General features: G+C 37.1%; 2 protein-coding genes across 5 annotated transcripts in view; one reads left to right on the top strand and one right to left on the bottom strand.

Moving 5' to 3' along the window:
• The first annotated feature begins 5,761 nt into the window (after positions 1 to 5,761).
• On the top strand, positions 5,762 to 19,841 carry LOC144004646 (urotensin-2 receptor). Of its 2 annotated transcripts, none has more exons than XM_077502005.1 (3): positions 5,762 to 6,833; positions 11,696 to 11,850; positions 18,158 to 19,841. In XM_077502005.1, exons 1-2 carry the CDS (start codon positions 5,902 to 5,904, stop codon positions 11,823 to 11,825), a joined length of 1,062 nt encoding a protein of 353 aa, XP_077358131.1. In that variant the 5' UTR covers positions 5,762 to 5,901; the 3' UTR covers positions 11,826 to 11,850; positions 18,158 to 19,841. The 2 variants fall into 2 exon arrangements, with proteins under 2 accessions (XP_077358131.1, XP_077358130.1); XM_077502004.1 differs by having other exon boundaries at positions 11,696 to 11,853.
• ogfod3 (2-oxoglutarate and iron dependent oxygenase domain containing 3) overlaps positions 16,714 to 22,426 on the bottom strand; it is a 29,723-nt gene continuing 24,010 nt past the window's right edge. The window contains exon 10 of one of the 3 annotated variants that reach the window (XM_077502001.1): positions 16,714 to 18,344. In XM_077502001.1, the coding sequence (XP_077358127.1) occupies positions 18,065 to 18,344 (280 nt within the window). In that variant the 3' untranslated portion in view covers positions 16,714 to 18,064. The remainder of the gene's footprint in view (positions 18,345 to 22,426) is intronic. The other 2 variants (XM_077502002.1, XM_077502003.1) reach the window with 2 other exon arrangements.

Below are 22,426 nucleotides of genomic sequence, written 5' to 3'. Positions count from 1 at the left end.
CATGCTTTTGTTTTACAGTCATGTTCCTGTTTTATTTTGATAGTCCTGACTCTACTCTCACCCCAGGTCACTTACCCTTCCTGCAGCTCAATGATTACGCCCATGATTATGAGTCCACGCCCATGATCAGCACCACCTGTTTCCAATCAACCCGGACAATAAAAGCCACCTTCATTCTCCAGTTGGTTGCCGAAGTGTCACATATCTCAGTGCATGGAAGCGTCCTCCCAGTCCTCGTACCACAGTCCTTGTTTGATGTCTTGCCTTGCCTTGCCTTGCCTTGCCTTGCCTTGCCTTGCCTTGCCTTGCCTTGCCTTGCCTTGCCTTGCCTTGCCTTGCCTTGCCTTGCCTTGCCTTGCCTTGCCTTGCCTTGCGCCTTTAGTTTGCCCTGGTTTTCCTCCCTTGTGGAGCGCCTTTTGTTGTCCCTGTTTTTGAGTGCCCTTTTTTGTATCTCCAGTTTGGAGCTCTTTTTGTTCAGCCTTTTTTCCCTCCTTGAGAGGCGATTTGAGTTTCGTGCGATTAAAGCTGCAGCCTTGTTGGCCAACTTACACTCTGCGTCTGAGTCCTACCTCCTCTCGTCGTGTCACAAACATTTTTGTGTGTCAGTATGTGGTGTGAAATATTGGAATAGTCTGGGTACTCAACATAAGCAATCCCAAAATATTTTCAGATTTAAAATGTTATATAAAAACATGGTTTGGTCATAATTTGTCAGAGGACCTTGAATTTATAAATACTTGGTATAAATGTGTCCTTGCTGCTACTACTGCTGTTATTGTCTATTACTAAACTTGATATGTATGTTAATGTCTTATTCTTGGAATATATAATGTATTACCATTGTTGGTATGAACCATACGAATGTGATATCTGTTACCTATGTTCATGGTATGCCATTATATTGTCTATATATTTATTAAAAACATTTTTAAGATAGAAATACTGTAACTTGCAGGAAGTGCTGTATATTTGTATTTTTATAGATTAGAGACAGGGGTGGGATTAAATAAGTTTTCTTCTTCCCACTCCCTTTCAGGCAGAATTAAATTTTCCTCTCTTTTCTCGTTTTTCTTTTTTCTTTTCTGTTCATATTATGAAACTACAGTATGACTTGTTGCTGCTGTGTTCAACTGTATACTATTGCCTGAAATCAATGAAAATGATGATGATGAATGGCCCAATATTGAAATGTCTCATCAGCAGACGTCATGTCAATCAACCCATGAACCAATAAGACAAAGCTGATGATCAGTACTAACTGCACAATTCTATATGACAGAATAAAGGCCTAAAGGACAAAATAAGAGTCAGAAATACACAAGTAAAAATAAAAACATAAAAGTGACAATTAGCAACTGACAACATTATCATCACCATCACACACAAATATCAAATACAAATCACACAAATCTAGGTCTATCAGTCCATTTGTGGATTCTACTTGGAACTATTTCACAAAAATCTATAGCAACCTCTCAGAAGTTCCTCAGGAAAAATTCTGTGCCCTCATAAAGCACAACATGCCCTTCACGGATGGCAGGATCATTAAAGAGCTATGACCGAGGTGGCGCAATCATTATTCCAAGACCATAAAAATAAGACCGGTCGACATATCTGTGTGAGTGAGCCGTTCCTAATATCAATGTCATCAATTTACAAGTTCAGAAGCACATTGACTTAGAGTTTTGATGTTTAAAAATGGTCAGAATTGTAGATGTGTATGCTTGTGATGATTGAACTTGATTTAGTGGTCTTTTCAGTATCAGATTTTGTCAGTGGATTTGAGCTCTTCTCCTAATCTATGGACGATATTGACGATTACGGCACATTTCCAAAGTGAGTTTGCACTTGAATAGCACCATATTATTAAAGACTGTGCAGAATGATTGGAATAGAATGCCAAACGTACCCTTATCCCTGCGGGGGAGGGCAGAGGTGCTTAAAATGAACATGCGCCCACACATAGCTTTTCAATTTGTTTCTACTATCCCATTAGAAATCGCTCAGAAACGGATTAAAGATCTCAAGATGTTATTTTTAGACAAAAATATAGAATTAGTCTAAAAAGAATGTCTGTCCCTAGGAAGAATAGCAGATTAGGGATCCCAGATGTTTACGCATATTATTTTTTAGCATACAATGCTGTATGAGAAGGATGAAGTGGATGTTGGTAGATGGAAATGGCATAAACAGAAGATTATAACTGAAAACTTTAAAAGTATGCCTTTAGCTTTTTTTTTGTACCATCTTAAATCTGATCAGCACAGGGTGTTACGTAAACTTTGATATCATTTGACATGTAAATATGACTGAAATAAGATGATCAGGGTTAGATATATAACATATAACAATGTAACAATATAACAATATGAACATTATGCTTTGTGACTATGTCATTTGTATGAAAAGTGGCCTCATCACCGAAAACAAAATGTTCCTTGAACTCGTCGTATTCAAGATTCTCAAACCAAAATTCCTTGCGCGTTTGCTTGTCCTCTGTTATTATGTCCTGATAATCAGCTATGAAATCCACATATCTCTAAATTATTCATTCAAATTTGGAGAAATAATTTTTGTATTGTTCAATATTGAGCCTGTTTCATTGCATTAACCTTGACTATGTAATTGTCATATTTACATCTTAAATGATATCAAATGTTATCAAACACCATGTATATATAAATAGGGATGTAACGATATCCAAATGTCACGATACGATATTATCACGACATGAAGCTTACGATATGATAATTATCACGACATTGTGGGGGAGGTTGGCGATGTTTAAAAAAGGTCACAATATTGTAAAAAACATGAGGTCATACTAAAAAAGCACAATATTGTGCTTTTGTCCATAACATCGTTATTATTATTATTATTATTATTATTATTATTATTATTATTATTATTATTACTATTATTATTATTATTACTATTATTATTATTAGTACTATTATTATTATTATTATTATCCTGTGATTGGCTAGCAACCAGTCCAGGGTGTACCCCGCCTACTGCCCAAAGCCAGCTGAGATAGGCTCCAGCACCCCCCGCGACCATTGTGAGGGGTAAGCAGTCAAGAAAAGGGATGGATAGATATTATTATTATTATTATTTATTTTATTTATTTACTGATGTAAAATGTATTTACTTGTAAAAAAAAAAAAAAAAAAAAAAAACTATTCGCACTTCAAAATGTTTGCTTTGTTCTTGTTTGCTGCAAAACCGATGTTTATGTACAGCACTTTGTATACAGCAATGCCAGTTCTTAAAGCGCTTTATAAATAAAGTTGAGTTGAGTTGAGTTATTATGTTAATATTATTATGTTATTTGTTAACGCAAGCACACATTGAGGTCCTCCACATATTGACTTGCTTGACACCGGCATATTCCATTCCCCTTTATCTGACAATTAGTGTAGATTTTAAGCGTAGAAGGGCCAAAACATCCCTAATAAAAATTAAATTGCACTAAAAAACTACCCACCAGAGGGTGCTAGAACTGCACAAATGGAAATCAACTGGACTTTTTTTTTTTAACAGATGTATTGCATTTAAATTTTGTGAGCATGACGACGATGATATTGTGGCAGTTTTAATCACGATATCACGATATTGCTCTTATCGTTACATCCCTATATATAAACTCTCATAGTATTCTTGTTCAAAACAGCTAAAGCCATACATGAACAGCTGGAAATGAATGGTTTATGCACCTCTGTCCTATATGGATATATATTTTTTTTCTGTTTTTTGCTTCTTTGTTTATTTATTTTTGCATATAACACAAAATATTCTTTACATTGTATTACGTTCTATGCACATTCATTCATTAAAACACAGCATTCTGAATAATATTGTGTTTGTGGAATATGAATTAAGCAGCAAAATCAACCCTTCTTGATCTATCTCAGCGGGTCGGCCATTTTGTCACTTTTGTCAATTGACAATGACATCACAGGTGCTCAGGGCTGAAGTAACGACTAATCACGGCTCACCTGTTTTCCAAGTTTGGTCATGTGATAGTTTGGTCATGTGATGTTTGCAAGCTGAGCTGTGAGCCCTGAGCAGCTGTGATGTAACAAAATGGCCGCCCCCTAGGATAGATTAAAACTCTTTGACTGCCAGGCGTTATAAAAACAAAATAAAAAAACCACAGTGCAAGCCGCTTTTGAGCATTTTAACTCATCTTTCAAGGCAAAAAGAATATTGTTTGCCTTTACTACATATAAAATGTGGCTACTCAATGAAAGATCGCATTCCAGTCATTGGAATTTTACTAATCATCATGAAACGTCTTTGGCAGTCAAAGAGTTAAAAAAAAGGTTGTGGTTGGTGTTTGAGTTTGCTTAACTCATTTGCTCCCAATAACGTGTAAATACGTTGTTTGTTATTTTTTATGTTTTAAGTGTCCCAAAGACGTATTTATACGTTTTTTGTTTTTGTTTTTGTTTTTTTTTGTTTTTTTATGCTAGAGCATACAGAAGGCTTTGATGCAGCCTCTCAACTGCGAAGAACGGTTGCAGAAATGGTAGTTATTACACAAACGTCCAGCAGGTGGCAGCAGAGCAAAGGAGATCAACCAGAGCCATGTAGAAAAAAAGCTAAATCACTTACAATTTTGAATAGATTCGTGAAAACTGATGAAACTTAGCTCTCGTCTAATGCTAATTGCTGCAAAACGGAAACAGATAGAAACATACTTTTTTTTCCTGATGATTTGGTAGGTTATATGCTTTTATAGCAATTGAACACAACATTCTGTGGGCCTTGCAAAATCAGTCAAAATTCAGTAAAACAGCCGGAAGCGAACCAGGATTGCTTCTGTGAAAATGGCTAGGAGTGAAGGAGTTAATTTATATTCCACAAACGCAATATTAATCATAGTGCTGTGTTCAATGAATGAATGTGCATATAATGAGTTTGGTCATGTGATGTTCCCAAGCTTAACCGTGATTGGTTAACCTGAGCCCTGAGCAACTGTGATGTCATTTTCACTCGACAGTAAGAGGGGAAATGGTCGCCCTGAAAAAATGGTGGATTTTATTGCTTAATTTATGTTCTACAATCACAATTTTAATCAAAATGCAGTTTTAGACTACTGGTGCTGCACACAATATATTGTAAAGAAATTTATACCCACATAAATTTGAATATGGAGCATCAGCACAATTTAGATACAGTGCATTAGCATGAAAAGTGAAGTCAGCAATGAATAAATAAGCAACCTTTGGGCTCAGCATGGCATGCATTGCACCTAAAATAATTTATTATTTTGGCCCGTCTTCAATAGAATGGAATGGAACCCATCCCAGATTGGTCGCAGTTAATCTCTTGGCATGTAGATCACACAATTTAGAGGGATTATTTATTTATTTATTTATTTATTTTTAACCTCATAATAGCTGTACGCTTAAATATTTGGTTGTCTCAGTTTTCCATGACTTCCGATTTCAAATTAGATTTGCTGTTCAGAATATTTGATGCATCATGTTTTGTCGCCACTAAATACTATCATTTTTTTTAAAAAGTACAATGTTGTTGTTGTTTTTTTTTTTTCATTTTATTTTCATGTGTAGTACTTTTATTGTTGCATCACTTTTATTATGAGTAACCTCTCAAGCTTAAATGGTTTATTGCAGCTTTTGTGCTCTTCGACAGCATGTGTGCCTAATCTTGTGGCCAACGAGTGTGGAATTATTTCCAGATCTTTGTTACGAGTGTTACGGTGATGACGTCAAGAGCAAAACTGCAGTGTGCGAGCTGCTTGCGGTCTCGCAGGCTGATAAGCGGCGGGAGACAGCTGCGTCAACGCGCGCATCTTTCCAAAAAACTTCTATACGGAGACAGGAAGGGCGCTTTTATTTATGAACAGGAAAAGGAAAGAAAAGAAAGGCAAGGATGACAAATAAGTCTTTTTTCAATACAGGTCCGCCGACAGCCGATGAGGAACTCGTCATCACCTCTACTTTTGGGACCCTCCTGTCCGTCGTGTACGTGGTCGGGGTGTCCGGGAATGTGTACACGCTTGTGGTTATGTGTCACTCCATCCGCTTCGCCACGTCCATGTACATCTCCATCATCAACCTGGCGCTGGCGGACCTGCTCTACCTGTCCACCATCCCGTTCGTGGTGTCCACCTACTTCCTGAAGGACTGGTACTTCGGCGACGTGGGCTGCCGCGTCCTGCTCAGCCTCGACCTGCTCACCATGCACGCCAGCATCTTCACGCTCACCGTCATGTGCTCCGAGCGCTACCTGGCCGTCACCAAGCCGCTGGACACGGTGCGCCGCTCCAAGAGTTACCGCAAGGCTCTGGCGTGGGGCGTGTGGCTCCTCTCCTTGCTCCTCACCGTGCCCATGATGGTCATGGTGGCCCAGACGAGCGCCGAATCGCCCGACGGTGGCGTCAAGAGGATGTGCGCGCCCACATGGGCGCCCCTCGCCTACAAAGTCTACGTGACGGTCCTGTTCGGCACCAGCATCATGGCGCCGGGCCTCATTATCGGATACCTGTACGTCAAGCTGGCGCGCACCTACTTGGAGTCCCAGCGCAACTCGGTTATCAACAAAGGAGGGAAGCGTTCGCCCAAACAAAAAGTTCTCCTCATGATTTTCACCATCGTCTTGGTGTTCTGGGCCTGTTTCCTGCCCTTTTGGATCTGGCAGCTGTTGCCGCTGTACCACAACAAGCCGTTGAGCCTGGCCTCGAGGACGCACACCTGTATCAACTACCTGGTGGCCAGCCTCACCTACAGCAACAGCTGCATTAACCCTTTCCTCTACACGCTCCTCACCAAGAACTACAGGGAGTACCTGAAGAACAGACACAAGTATGTATGATTCCATATAGGCTAACTCCATTAAAATGACAATCCATTACCCTGCCAACCCCCAAAAAAGTAGCTACTAGTACAAGACACGTTATTAGTAAAAAAAAATAAAAAATAAAAAAAATGTGACAAAATAAAAAAAATTAGATATAAAAAAAAATAATAATTAAATGAAACTACACAGTAAGTTCTGAAGAGTAAATTTGACTCCATTCAGTTTTAGAGCAGGCTAAGATTTACACTAGTAAGAGAGTAAAAGAAAGAACTGGGGGAAAAAAAAGTGACTCAAGGGTTGAGGAACGAACTCACAACCTTCACCTTGGGAGACTGCCACACTACCACCTGAGCTGTGCCCATCTTACTCTATGCTGATCTCCAGGAGACCAAGGACGTCGGTTTTGGTCTTGGTGGAAGATTCCATGGAATTATGTAATTAGCTGCAGCTGACCCAAGCAATATACTAACACACAGGTTCAGGGAGTAAATCGGGTGTCTTTCCCAAGATGAAGGTCGTGAGTTTGTTCCTCCACCCTTGAGTTACTTTTATTTTTTCTTACAAGTATAAATTGTACTCTAAAACTGAGTGTATTTGGTCCCACTGTAAATACAATAGAGTCAAATTTACTCTACAGAATTTACTGTGTACATTTTACATTTCTACATCAAACTAAAACTATGTAATTAAGGCAAAAACATAATTTGTTTTCATCTTTGTCAATTAATTTTATAAATTAGCTTTCAAAGTTGTTGTTGTTTTTTTGTAATTAATTTATTTCGATATTACTGCATGGCCATGCGGAAGAAAGAAGGTCAAAAAGTCATTTGGGAATTGTAGTTTATTTGACTTTTTTTATTATTACATAGCCTAAATTATGTGCCTTTTTTAAAATATTACACTGGACAAATACTCCATATATTTAAAAATCTGTACTTGCGACGCTGGTCTATTTTGTGGTTGTTTTGCATTAGAAAACTATGAGAAGAATAGAAAATTGAGATTAATTACATGAAATTTTAAGGGCAATACCATACTGGGATATACAGCCCTTTCTTTAACTCATTCACTGCCATTGACGGAAAAAGACGTCAAATAATGCATTTTTTTTTTGCTGGCCTGGCAATGAATGTGTTAATAAAAAATAAAATAAAATCAAAGTGGCCCTTGCAGCTTTCTATTTTTCTGTATGTGGCCCTCAGAGGAAAAAGTTTGGACACCCCTGCTGTACATTATATCAACAATTGATAATTGCTTCATTGATTTTTACCATGTTTAACTGACGGAAAAAAAGACGTCAAATGATGCATTTTTTGCAGGTCTGGCAATGAATGTGTTAAATTATGTCAGTTTTTTGTGGGTGTGGGGATTTTCTTTGCAAGTACTATCGGTACTTGATATCGTATCAGTCGAAAAACTGGTATCAAACATCCCTTAAAACCCCCAAATACAAACACTAATAAAAACAATTACTTAAATGAAGCATTAACTCTTTGACTGCCAGGCGTTATAAAAACAAAACAAAAAAATCCACAGTGCCAGCCGCTTTTGAGCATTTTAACTCATCTTTCAAGGCAAAAAGAATATTGTTTGCCTTTACTACATATACAATGTGGCTACGAAATGAAAGATCGCATTCCATTCATTGGAATTTTACTAATCATCATGAAACGTCTTTGGCAGTCAAAGAGTTTTAAAAGATTGATTGATTTTTTTTTATTTATTTTTTTACTAGCAAATATACTCAAACTACTTAAAACTAGGGATGTCACGATAAGGGCAATATCGTGATCTAGTGTTGTTCCGATACCGATACTGGTACTGATACAGAGGTGCCGATACTGCATTAAAACAGTGGTATCGGTATCGGTGAGTACTCACAAGTAAAATGCCGATACCATTAATTCCTACGCTAATATAGGATTTTGTATGCAGCATCTTGTGTCTTGCTGGTGCATGACATTCACTGATATGTGACATGTTGACTGCATGCCGATCTAAGATATCCCATTGGCCCTTGAATGCTCTGAACCAATGGCAGGACAGCTTTTTCATGTTGAGGAAAAAATCCTTAAGTCTCGGTATGGTATCGGTATCGACCGATACTGCAAAGCTGGGTATCGGTATCGGGGGCCAAACAACGGTATCGGAACAACACTAGTGATAACGCGATATTAAAACTGCCACAATATTGTCGTCGTCATGTTCACAATATTTAAAAGGAACACATTTGTTAAAAAACTCAGGTTGATTTCCATTTGTGCCGTTCTAGCACCCTCTAGTGGCTAGTATATTAGTGCAATTTAATTTTAATTAGGGATGTTTTGGCCTTCTATGTTTAAAATCTATGCTAATTGTCAGATGAAGGGGAACCTAATTTGCTTGTGAAGCGATCAATGTGTGCTTGCATGAGCAAGTGCCACAATATTATTAGAGATTGTAGGTGGTTTATATGCATAGCTGTTATGTACAAAAGCACAATATTGTTTTGTTTTGTTTGTTTTTACTAAAAAAGTATGACCTATCTTTTTTACAATTTTGTGATCATTTTTAAATATCGCCAACGCCCCCACAATATCGTGATAATTATCGTATCGTGACCTTCATATCGTGATAATATCGTGATGTTTGGATATCGTTACATCCCTACTTAAAACCAAGGAAATATTAACAAACTATAACGAAATATCAAAAACTATTATAATCCCATTCCAGACTGGTCAACTGGTCAACAAGATGATCACAGTGAAGCGGGCACTTCCATTGTTTGACTCTGACAGCAAAGATGCAAAACTCGTTGCTGTGATGGGCCGGAATGAGGACGAGTTTCTCCATTTGCTCAAGTTTTACTGCCTATCCATAGTTGCTACATTTATTTCACTTCACTTTCACTGACCTTCAACTTTCTCATTGTTTTACTTCTCTTCTATTCTATTCTCACTTTTATCAGCAGAGCAGATAGAAGCGTCATGTGGACAACTTGAATCAATATCTTGTATGACTCAGCTTCAGGCTTCGAGTGGATTTACAGTATAACAGTGTCCTGCAGTGTTGCACTATCCAACATGCTCTTGAATTCCCCAAAGACTCCAAACTGCAGTGTATATAATATAGTTCTTAATTCCTATGCTCGGTACAGTTATTTCTTGCAACAGAGAGACAGTCAGGTCCGTATTGGGACATCCACACAATTCAAATCTTTCCGATGGGTTGCTTTTGAATTGTCAGCCGAATGATGGTTTACTTCATTAATAGTGGCAGCACTTTGGTTCTCATATAGAGTCGACGAGAACAGATTCCAAACAACTAAAATGAACTCTCAACCTTTTATCTGTTCCTTGTAAATGGGACAATGAAGGAATAACCTTTTGGGTGCCTTTCCTCACAGGGTTCTTCTGTGCCCCGCCATGTTGTGGTTTGCGCGTGTGTCTGTGGGTACGATCGTGGGGATATGGAGGGGAAGGGATGGCTTTTTCGTTTTATTGTATTATGGATGTTTTAATTGGTCAGCACTTTGAGTTGCATTTGAATGTATGAAATTTGCTATATAAATAAAGTTTGATTTGATTTGATAACATTTCTGCACACCAGCATACTAACAGGATGTTAATAGTGTGGTAAAACTGCATTTGTTGGCATCCGCATACTATAGGGTCTGCAACCTGTGGCTCTTTATTAAGAATTAATAGAATTTTTACTTTTTTTTAATTTCTTAGATAAAATATTATTTGAATTAATTATCAATTTAGTTTTAAAATGAGTAATTGAATATTCAAAAGATGTCAGAGTCCAAATTTATAATTTTTCAGAAAAAGAGCCAAAAGGTAGATGAAAAACTATATATATATATATATATATATAAACAATAATGCCCTAAAAGCGACTATAAAATGTCCAGAGAGAAGGAAAAGGCAGAAAATTAACATATACTGTACCGTAACATACATAAGTGTAACATTCTTTAAAAAAAGCAGTAAATATAAATGTTCAAGAAAAAATTACAAAAATTACCACAAAATTGCCAAAAATGTCGGAAAATTGATAGCAAAAAAGGCAATAAAAAAAGTTAAAAAAAAAAAAGCCAAAATATATATATATTAAAAAAAAGGAAGAAGAGAGGTTGAAAATGATCACGTGCATAATATTGCCAAAAATGTCAGAAATTTGACAGACAATAAAATGTCACAAAAAAAAGGAAGGAGATTGAAAATTATCATGTGCATAAAATTGCCAAAAATGTCAGAAATTTGACAGAAATGCAGAAAAGTCTAAAAAGGTATGAAAACCACATTCTGATACATTGCCAAAAATAAATAAATACATTTTTAAAAAATCCAAAAACAGAAGACAAAAGGTAGAAGAAAATGAGTCAAAGTATTGGATGTTGCATATTTTTTGTTATGGTGCAGCTCTTAGGCCCTCACTACATTAGACTAACACTAAGGCACTGTTTCGTTTATCATAAAGTTCAAAGGTTGTGCGGCTCCAGACAGATTTTTGGTTATTTATTTGGCCTACAATGGCTCCTATGACAGTAGAGACTGCCGACCCCTGTACTAGTAGTACTAGTGAAACAGTGCACTACATTGACTTCTTCATTTTCATGCTGGGGCAAGTCTAATGTACCGTTTTGGGGAATTTAGAATACCGTACTGTGCCTCGCTGGGCGCACCTAATAATTTGGTTACATTAAGTACACTAGACGTGAAGGGCTTCACAAACCCAGCTGAGAAATATTAGTGACATCTCCTGATCGGTGATCACCGTATATATTTCGAACGTACACCCACACACACATTCACAAACGTGTTTGTTTTTCTGTCTCACCCTGTTGTTGTTTCACAATTCAAAAACAACAACAAAACAGGAGCTTCTACAGGTACACGTCTTCGTTTAAGCAGCGGCCGCCCAGCTTGTATTCTTGGGGCAAGTCTGCATCCTCCAGCAACCAGTTCGAGTTCACCTCGGAGACGCTCGTCATGGGGACGTTCAAGTGATGAGGGAGCCGCTCGGAAATGGAGGGTGGTGAGAACACACCGCACTTGAGTGTCCTGAATGAAATTTCCACGCAAACACTTGTTTTCTAATGCGTACTGGGATAGGCAATTGGCGACCTACGGGCTTTTTACTTTTTTTTCTTTTTTTTTTAACAAACCCGAAGAATTAATCTGAAACCGCTGATAAACATTCAATTCCACTGAAAACTGCAATGTGGAAAAAAATGCCAGATGAAACAGAAACAAGCAAAATATATTATTAAATATATTAAATAATAATAGGCGGCACGGTGTCCGAGTGGTTAGCACGTCCGCCTCCCAGTTCTGAGGACTCCAGTTCGAGTCCAGGTTCCTGCCTTCCTGGGTGGAGTTTGCATGTTCTCCCCGTGCCCGCGTGGGTCTTCTCCGGGTACTCCGGTCTCCTCCCACATTCCAAAGACATGCATGGCAGGTTAATTGGGCGCTCCGAATTGTCCCTAGGTGTGCGTGTGAGTGTGGATGGTTGTTCGTCTCTGTGTGCCCCGCGATTGGCTGGCAATCAGTCCAGGGTGTCCCCCGCCTACTGACCAGAGCCAGCTGAGATAGGCGCCAGCACCCCCCGCGACCCTTGTGAGGAAAAAGCGGTCAAGAAAATGGATGGATGGATATTAAATAATATTAAAAAAAAAAGAAAGAAAAAGCTATTATAGTTTAAAGTTGTAATATAACCATTCACCAGTAGATGGCAGACATGTATTAGTTGTAATAGTACTCATTTACTGTCATATACTGCACTACTCTACAACATGCATAGGGCTAATTTATTTATTTATTTTTTTGTGAAAAAAATGCACAAAAAGGAATTAGTGCACTTAAAGATATATACTTGACTCATTGAGCCATTTTAAGCAGTAAAAAGTTCATATTTTGTCCAGATTGAATTTGATAACTCAATTATTTTCCTTTTACAATTAATAACTTTAAAAAGTAATTTTTCCACTTGCTGTCAACTGAAGATGACATCACCTGTCCTGAGGAAAAAGTTGACGACCAATCACGGCTCAAGTTTGCTGACCAAACTCAGAAAACAGGTGAGCCATGATTGGTCGTTACTTCCTCAGCACAGGTGATGCCATCTTCAGTCGACGGCAAGTGGAAAAATTAGTATTTAGCAGTATTTATTGTACATAAAAAATAATGAAGTTACCAAGTCATTGTGGACAAAATATTAACTTTTTACTGCTGAAAATGGCTCAATGAGTCAAGTATCCCCTTGAAAAAAAAAAAAATAATTTTCTTCACTTGCTGTCGACTGAAGATGACATCACGTAGTAACGACCAATCATGTCTCACCTGTTTTCTGCTTTTGGTCAGCAAACTGAGCCATGAATGGTCGTTACCTACTTTCTCAGCACCGGTGATGTCATCTTCAGTCGACAGCAAGTGGAAAATTTCGATTTAAAGGCCGTGTCTGCCGGTTTCACTCTGGAAAATGCACTTTTTAAATACAGGATTTAAACAAACAAACTACTTCTCAATTTACAGATCAGGGCTTGTCTTCATTTCTGGTGGTGATTTTGTCCTACACCCTCACCCCCCAGCCTCTATTTTGCCATTTTGTGTTTGTTTTGTAAACAGCGGGACGTTTCTGTGGAAAGACAGTGTTTACAACCCTCCAGCCAATCGCAGAGCGGGAGGGCGGCGTGTCGCAAACGGGTCCGGGCGAATTTGCCGGCTGCCGGTCACTCCCGCGGCAATTTGAAAGCACGCATGGATTATTTTTTTTTTCCCCACTCACTCATTCACACATGTAAGATTCTGTGAGTACCAAAAATAATGAAGTTATCAAATTTACTGTTGAAAATGGCTCAATGCGTCAAGTATCCTTTTAATATTGGTTTTCTATCCTTGAATGGTATTTTTTTAATGCAAGGAAATTACAGATGGTGGTTTTGTTGTTTTGCTTCAAACCCTTTGATGTTGGATTACGAATTAATGGATCCTATGTGGCTCCCTTATGAAATACGCTAAACATTTAGTAGAAGTACAGGATTTCAATGTGAAGCACAAATATGTTGTATTACCACATATTGAAGCCAGCACCATACATAACGATATTAGACACTAAAACAATGTAATCATCACCGGTCTGTGTGGAAATATTCACCAGAAACTTATTGCAATGTTTGTTTATACCTAATTATGAACAAACAAGAACAAAACTTTGGAAGAGTTGACTATACTCATGTAACACGGAACGATTAGGCAGCGAATAAACCGGAACACATCCTGTTCAAGATGTTCTTTTTGGAAGATCAACTAATGCTCAAATGTGTCTCATGTTTTATGGAGGGCTAATATGGTTTTAATGAAAGAAGCTGGTTTACTTTAATCAGTCTTATTAACGTATTATCGACTCAAACGGCCATCTGTTATTTTTGGCATCACAATACCAGGACACATAACAGACTGTTGTTGCTCAGGTGGAGTGGAACGATTAATCACGTTATAGCTGTTCTAAAAGTACAATAAAATTAGAGCTGTCAAACCATTATATTTTGTAATCAGATTAATCACATCTTAGAATTTTTAATAATCACGATTACTCACTTAATTAGAAATGATTTTCATCGGCATTTTTTGCCCGCCAAATTTGAAAAGCACCTGTTAATTCTTTCGACATTTAATGTTATGAGGACGTCCTCAACAATTTTTTTATCCTCCTCTTTTTCTAGTCAATTAATTACTTGCATAATTTAAAAAGAAAAAAAAAAGACCCCAGTTAATTTGACATGAACAAATATCTGAATGTCATATGTGAACATTTATGAAATGCTATACTTTAATGCATGTAGTTGTGTTATTGCTCAAACACAAACTGTGCTACCTTTAACGTAACCATTCGTCAAGATAAAGGAGTCTGTGGTCAAAATTAATAGTGCAATTCATCTGCATTAATATATGATTAATGCCATAATTGTTTGTGATGAGTCAATGAGTGAATGCTTTAACTTTGACAGCACTAAATAAAATATTTAATAAAATGTTCATACTCTTAACAAAAATGGACTAATATGGTTACCAATTACAAATGTGGATGTATCATTCAGTTCAATGATACAGTAATTTAAAAGTGAGTAATGGGTGGATGGACAATTCAAGTTATTTGATGTTGAAAAGATATACCTAAACAGTTCAAAAAAATTTGAAACAGTCATAAATTTGTATTGAGGCAAATTTTCTGGCGCTAGATGGCAACAGTGTTTCATGTTGGACATTGGTGACAGAAACACTGCATTTTTCTTTTCCAAATTCAGAGCAACTTATTGACTACAGGCCATTTATTTATTTATTTTTATTATCTAGTCACCATTCCCAATTAATACATACTTAAAAACAAAAAACACATTTATTATTGCTAACTGTGTTACAGTGACTGTTTTGCACAATGTTTGTAAAATCTTTCAATTGTATTTACATTTTACTGCCTCTGGACATCATATTTAATACCTTTTTCTGCTATTTAAGGCCTTCATTTCAGCAAAATCCATGAATTTCTTTTAATGCTTTTCATGACCTACGGAAACCGTGAGAATTTCCTTTGTTTAGTTTTCTTTGCATGAACCACAGAATGGTAGCAGAAATGGCAACAAGTGGAAATGTGATATTACAATTTATAACATTGGTGCTGAATGTAATCCTCATCTATAGAAAATGGAAAGGCACTTTTTTTTTTAAACTTTTAATTTCTCAGTGAATAATTCTTGAATCTAAATGAGAAAACACGAGCATATGGATGTCTTTATTTAAATTCAAATAAGACTGAAATAATGGGAGATGGGGGAAAATGCCTGGGCAGAAGTGTGCTCGACTAATTAGAATATTATTTTCCCATCAAACTTGGTAACAAAATGGACGGTTGCACCTAATAAACTTGGTAATATGGCTTTGGGGAAGATTTTCTGCAAGGGTCAGTTGATGGAAAATGACATAGCGGTACTTACAATAATTATTTTACCATAATTGGATGTTAAGTGTTACCAAGGCAACAATGATCTACTTTGCCCCTCATTCAACTTGTTTACCGCTACTAGATAAATGACGTTTTAAAAAGCCGATGTCCCGGGTACACTTTAACGTTTCGAGTGTGCACACTTCAAGTGCTGCAAACTCATGAATAAATTCATTGCAACATATCCTTTAGTGCTTTGTGTACACTGGCAGAGCACAGAGGTGAAAAAAACAAAACTCTTTTCGTGACACTCGCATTGTGTTGCTTCACATTCTGCAAGGAGTATTTCATTGTAATTTCATATTATAGCAGAAATTTTTGTTTTCCTCTTTATTTTAGAGTTAATAAAACATAAAAAAAATAAAATAAAAAAAAACTACACATCTGAGAAATTTCAACAGGACACAACAGTGGAGAAACTGAACTTTTTTAGTTTTAATGACAGTCATTATCAGTTTACGAAATAGAACACCTTGGGTTGAAAGAACACCAGCTGAATTTTAAATATGCATAGCTTCAAATCTCAACCAAACTTCAAAGCTCTTCAAGTGCACAGACAAACACTCGATTGTTTCAAATGAAGCCGACAATGTGGAAGTAATTCTTTCGGGGAACACATTTAAAAAGAATGGCAACAATAATTGTCACATAGACATGAAAGACATTCACTGTTCCAAAAGAATATACAGGAAAAACAAATCTTTAAAAAAAAAAAAAAAAAGAAAATCCATCTTTGGTAACTGCATAAAAATGGAATCATCTTATTTCATAGTGTATAAAAATGAATGGAAAGCTAAATGCAAACTCTCAAAGGCAAACAGGACAGTGAAACCCCTATATACACCGGGCATGACAAATATAGCTGCATTGAAGGACCCCCCCCCCCCCCCAAAAAAAAAGCTACAATATAAAAATACCCCCAGAACACAGGCAGGCATCATGCAGAAAAAAAATAGCATTAAGAGTTATTAAAAGGGGAGGAGAAAAAAAAACATAAAATATGTAGGTGTGAAATTGTGAATGCAAACTGGCGCTAATTGCTTAGAAGAAAAAACTGAAGTTATTGGTTTATATAAAATAAATATAACCCCCAAATTTGTTTGGCAGCAATACAAAAGTGAAACATTACATTATAAACCAGGGGTGTCAATCATACGGCCCGTGGGCCGGATCAGGCCCCCAAATGGGTTTAATCCGGCCCGCGAGATGATTTCGTAAAGTAAAAAAATAAATAAAATTTTAATGTTGGACTAATTAATCATCCGGCCACAATCAAAACATATAAATTTGTCATTTCACATGCAGTCCTCAGATGAGAAATGCAAATTGTACGGGGAATCGTCGTCCTGGATGTTATTATTTTACACACAACTTAAAGTAAGGTTTGTTCAATTATTATTATTTTAATCATACACCGACATAAACGTGTTAAATATGACAGAAATTCAATTACTGGTAACGCAAATAAATGACAAGGATTAACGTCCTTATAACATCATTAACTGTGCCATGCAATGCATTCTGGGAACCATATAGGTGCAAAACAGGTCGATTTACATGTCCGGAACGTATACCGGCAAAGTGTGCCATTTGCATTCGTGTTATTTTTCGGAACAATATAATTATAGTTGAGCTCCGTAATTTAGGGCTGGTCCACGAAAATCTGTGTATAAATGACGGAAATCGTTTTTCAGTTATACCTTTTTTTTTCACGATGCGGCCCACTTGATAATATATTTTCCTCCATGCGGCACCTAAGCTAACATGAGTTTTACACCCCTGTTATAAACAGTTACGTCAGGCGAATCAAAACTTATATGCCGGGGGCCACAAATGGCCCCCAAGCCATAGCTTGGACACTGACTTACACAGATATGAAAAAGAAAAAACTTCATCATTGTTGAAAAACATGTTTGGCTTTAACAAAATCACAGAGAGAAAAGATTCATTCTATTAACAATTCAAAACAAAGCAGTTCAATAAGTTTTATAAATGCATGAACTGGGGCAATACACAGATGAACAAATTATTATGATCAACAGTGACTCGGTTAGTAAGCGGAAGCACTGCTGTCAAACACGGTTTTACTCCTGAGTTTTTTTTTGTTTTTTTTGCCATGTTTGTAGTAGGTGCTTGTCAGCTCTTCATCAAATATTAAAATCACACACATTCACACATTGGCAACCTCGTGATGTCTGCCTTGAATGATCAAGGACTGATGTGGAAACGTGTGCAGAACCTTAACACCTCAACTAAACTGAATTAGATTATAAAAAATAAAATAAAATAAAATAAAAAAGTCTGTACCATCAAAGACATTTCCTCTTCTTGCTGTCTGCAGGCCCTGATTGAGACGGAGGACTGAAGTCCGCCTCATCGCCCACGGCCGCCTCAAGGCAGAGCAGGGTCGGAGATGGCTTGCGTAGGGTCGCACGTAAAGGACACCGTGATGGCGTATCGGGTACCCCAAGTCACCTTCTCCACACGGTGGAGGTTCTCGGAGCCGGAGGAAAAAAATGACACTCGACCTGGACAAGGAGATTGAGAGGAAAAAAAAAAAAGACTTGAGGCAATGGGATGAAAATGTTTTTAACTCTTTTACTGCCACACGTAATCAAAAAAACTTTTATATGACAAAGGCTTTGATCATTCACGAAAACAGATACAATGCTGCCATCTGCTGGCCATAGTTAGTGAGTGTTTTCGATTCCACAACCCATTGACCAGGCAGCGCTGCACTTAGACGTTGCATTGGGGAGATGGGGGGGTGGGGGACAAAAAATTTAGAGTTGACGTCATTTAACGTTTATGGCGGCATACATCATGATTTTACTAATCGTTATTAACTAATTTGCTCCCAATAACGTGTAAATACGGTTTTTAATGTTCTAAGTGTCCCAAAGACGTATCTATACGTTTTTTTGTTTTTTTGTTTGTTTTTTTATAATACTAGAGCATACAGAAGGCTTTGATGCAGCCTCTCAACTGCAAAGAACGGTTGCAGAAATGGTAGTTATTACACAAACGGCCAGCAGGAGGCAGCAGAGCAAAGATCAACCAGGGCCATGTAGAAAAAAAGATCAATTACAATTTTGAATAGATTTGTGAAAACTGATTAAACTAAGCTCTCTTCTAATGCTAACTGCTGCAAAACGGAAACAGGTAGAAACATACTTTTTTTTTCCTGATGAAAGAAGAGACTTTAATCTTTCTTTTGATAGGTTCCATGCTTTTATAGCAATTGAACACAATATTCTGTGGGCCTTGAAAAATCAGTCAAAATCCAGTCAAACAGCCGGGAGCGAACGGGAATGCTTCTGTGAAAATGGCTGGGAGTGAATGAGTTAAACGTTTTTGGCGGTCAAAGAGTTAAGGGGTATTTCAACAGTTTGGGAAGAGGAGTTAATGGCTTTGTATTTATATTAATAATAAAAAAAATAAAAAAATAAAGGATATGGGGATATCAGTAGAAATGCCTTGGGTGAGTCGGTTAAAATGTCAGTTCCTTCCTCAAGTTTCACAGGGATGAATTTCATTTTTAATGCAGCTATTGAAGAGAAACGTCAGCAAATGTCAAATCAGAAATCCATTTTTCTTTAAGTGAACAAACAATACTTAGAGTAATAAAAAGACAACAGAACGTAAATTACTCAAAAAAAAAAAAAAATAAATCCCTAACTTCATGACTTTCCATCCAATTCATTCTAATTATTTATTATTAAACCTTGTTTGTAAATATTACTAGGCTGTAAAAGGGCTTTCACAATTCGGCAAGAAGTTGGAGCAACAAACAGCAAAAAAATGGAAATGTGGCTGGATACTTATTTGCTTTGGCTGACCAGTTTTATTTTATCTTTATGAGCATGGTATGGTTTGCATCTTTTAATGATTGAACTTAAAATGGCCTTTTGATTATTTGTCAAACTTTGTTTTTTCTTTAAAAGAAAAATCCTGACTGATGTGTTGATGTGTACCATATGTCTGCTGTGTACAGTGACTCATTACTCAGAGATGAATGACTGAAAAACTGGACTGTGAACTAATAAAAAGTCATATTTTAGCACTTTGTCCGATTTGCCCTTTGTCATAGTTGAGTGTTTGGTTTGAGTTTTGTTTGTGAGGTGTCGCTTATGTTAATATTCTGGCGTACTATAACTATATTTGTAGTAAAGGTAACTCTAGCAATTTAAATCAAAGTGCAACATGAAATTTTAACACAATATCTCTTGCATAAAATATTAAGGTCCAATTAGCAAATTGACTGAATTGAAAGGGAGACATTTTTGTGCTTAATTAGCTGCACAGCTTTAGATAACAACACAATAGCATAATCTAATCTTTGTGAATAGTGTGCTACCACTCGCTCAGAGGGAAAAGTGAAAAGAAAAAAAAACAAAACGGCAGATACAGCACACTCTGCACAGAAGATTAGCGAAGACAATGGCGGGCAATAATACTATTCAGGGCATTTGTAGGAGGCAAATCATGCCAACATATGACTGTAAATTACATACTACAGTACTAAAAATAGTTTATGCTAAACATGCTAAAGTATTTAATCACCTCTAAAAGGTAATTAAAATAAATCCTTGATGTGTATGCAAAGCCCAATCTACTTAACCCATGAGCATTAGTAAACAAAATATCCATCCAATCATCTTCGACCGCTAACGGAGGTCAGGTCGCGGGGGCAGCAGCTTTAGGAGGGAAACCCTTTAGTTTTTCCTCTGGTCTCTTGAGATCTCCTTAATTTGTTGGAATTAGAAGTTTCTTGCGTTGGCGTAAGACTGATTTTGTAACCATGTGGATGGCAGGAGGTGTTTAGTCGGTGCTGGATTTCACTTTGATTTATCTTTTTTTTCTTTCTTTGACCTTTCCTCTGGTCTCCTGACCTTCTTAACTTCACGACTCGGGCGAGACTCTGAAGTATCCAGTTAAGGTGAAGGGTAATGGGATTTTTATTAGGTTTTAGGTGAATTCATGAGTATAAATTTACACGTATTTACACGCGCACACACACACACACACACACACGCCAACGCACACAATATGAAAAAATAAAAAATAAATAAACAATTTTTTTAAAAATTAAAAAAAGAGAGAGAGCAATGATGATAAGATGTTAAATCGATAAGACTGCCGAATGAACAATTCTGAGCTCTCTCTATTAAAAAAAAAAAAAAAAAAGGGGAAACCCAGACTTCCCTCTCCCCAGCCACTTCAACCAACTCCGCCGGCGGGATCCCAAGGCGTTCCCAGGCCAGTCGAGAGACATAGTCTCTCCAGCGTGTCCTGGGTCGTCCCCAGGGCCTCCCGCCGGTAGGACATGCCCGGAACAGGAGGCGTCCAGGAGGCATCCGAACCAGATGCCCGAGCCACCTCAGCTGGCTCCTCTCAACGCGGAGGAGCAGCGGCTCGACTCTGAGTCCCTCCCGGATGACCGTGCTTCTCACCCTATCTCTAAGGGAGAGCCCGGACACCCTGCGGAGGAAACTGTAAACAAAATAAATAAATAAAAATAAAATAATAAATATACATTTTATTAATTGAATCATTATTTACGTACATTTTTCCCTATATTTAATTCCCCTACATTTAAAACTACATTCTATGTTCTATGTTAGTTTACAAAACAAACTATAACTATAATTATAGTTAAATTAAGTTTTCATCTGGCAATTTAATGCAATGAGTCTTGATTTTAAATGTGATTTTTAAGTAGCTTTATTTTGATATTTAAGCGCAATAAGGACGTTTGAAAGTGTACCATACAGAAGTGATGTCATCTAGCAGTAGCGAATAAAAAAAACCACCTTCAGATGATATCGCTCCCATGGTGTTTTTTAAATATTGCGCATAAGTAATATACATTTTTTAAAACTAAAACTAATACTGAAACTAACTAAAACTAAATAAAACTAAGCATTTATTAAATAACTAAAACTAGCAAAAACTAACAGAACCACCCTAAACACTAATTCAAAATAACTACATTTAAAAAACATAACTCAAAACGAAATAAAAACTAACTAAAATGAAAATTCCAAAACTATAATAACCCTGGTCATGAATCATGATGGTGGTAACTTGGAAGTATTTTTGGTGTAAAAAGTTTGAGAATCACTGGTCTAGTATACACCTGGGTAAAGAACAGCTCATGTTCCACATGCGGCCTATCAACAGTCTCTGACCGGCTCTCGCAAAGTTTTTATGACGGCGTCAAAATTCTCATTTCCTGCATTGTGGAGCGGAGAGGGTACTTTGCTCAACTAGGAAAGGAAGATATGAGTTGGCAGTTGGTGCTCATAATGTTAGAAAAAGAATGCAGACAAATTGATACACTGTAGATGAAGTTTTGTGATTGGTGATAAAGTGCAGCTATATAATGTTAATATGTCTCCAAGGCATGTCACAAAAGTTCCAGGACGGGTGTCACAAAGTATGCATTTTAAAGCCATTTTAAAGTTTTCCCTTGTATACACAGTGCCTTGCGAAAGTTTTAACCCCCTTGAACTTTTGTCACTTATTTCAGGCTTCAAACATAAAGAATTTTTTTTTTTTTTTTTTTTTTTTTTTTTGGAGAGAGAGAATCAACACCTAGTGGAAGATA

This window comes from Festucalex cinctus, chromosome 17 (genome assembly GCF_051991245.1).
Source record: "Festucalex cinctus isolate MCC-2025b chromosome 17, RoL_Fcin_1.0, whole genome shotgun sequence".
Classification (NCBI taxonomy): Eukaryota; Metazoa; Chordata; class Actinopteri; order Syngnathiformes; family Syngnathidae; genus Festucalex; species Festucalex cinctus.
This window is presented reverse-complemented; position numbering and strand designations above follow the sequence as displayed.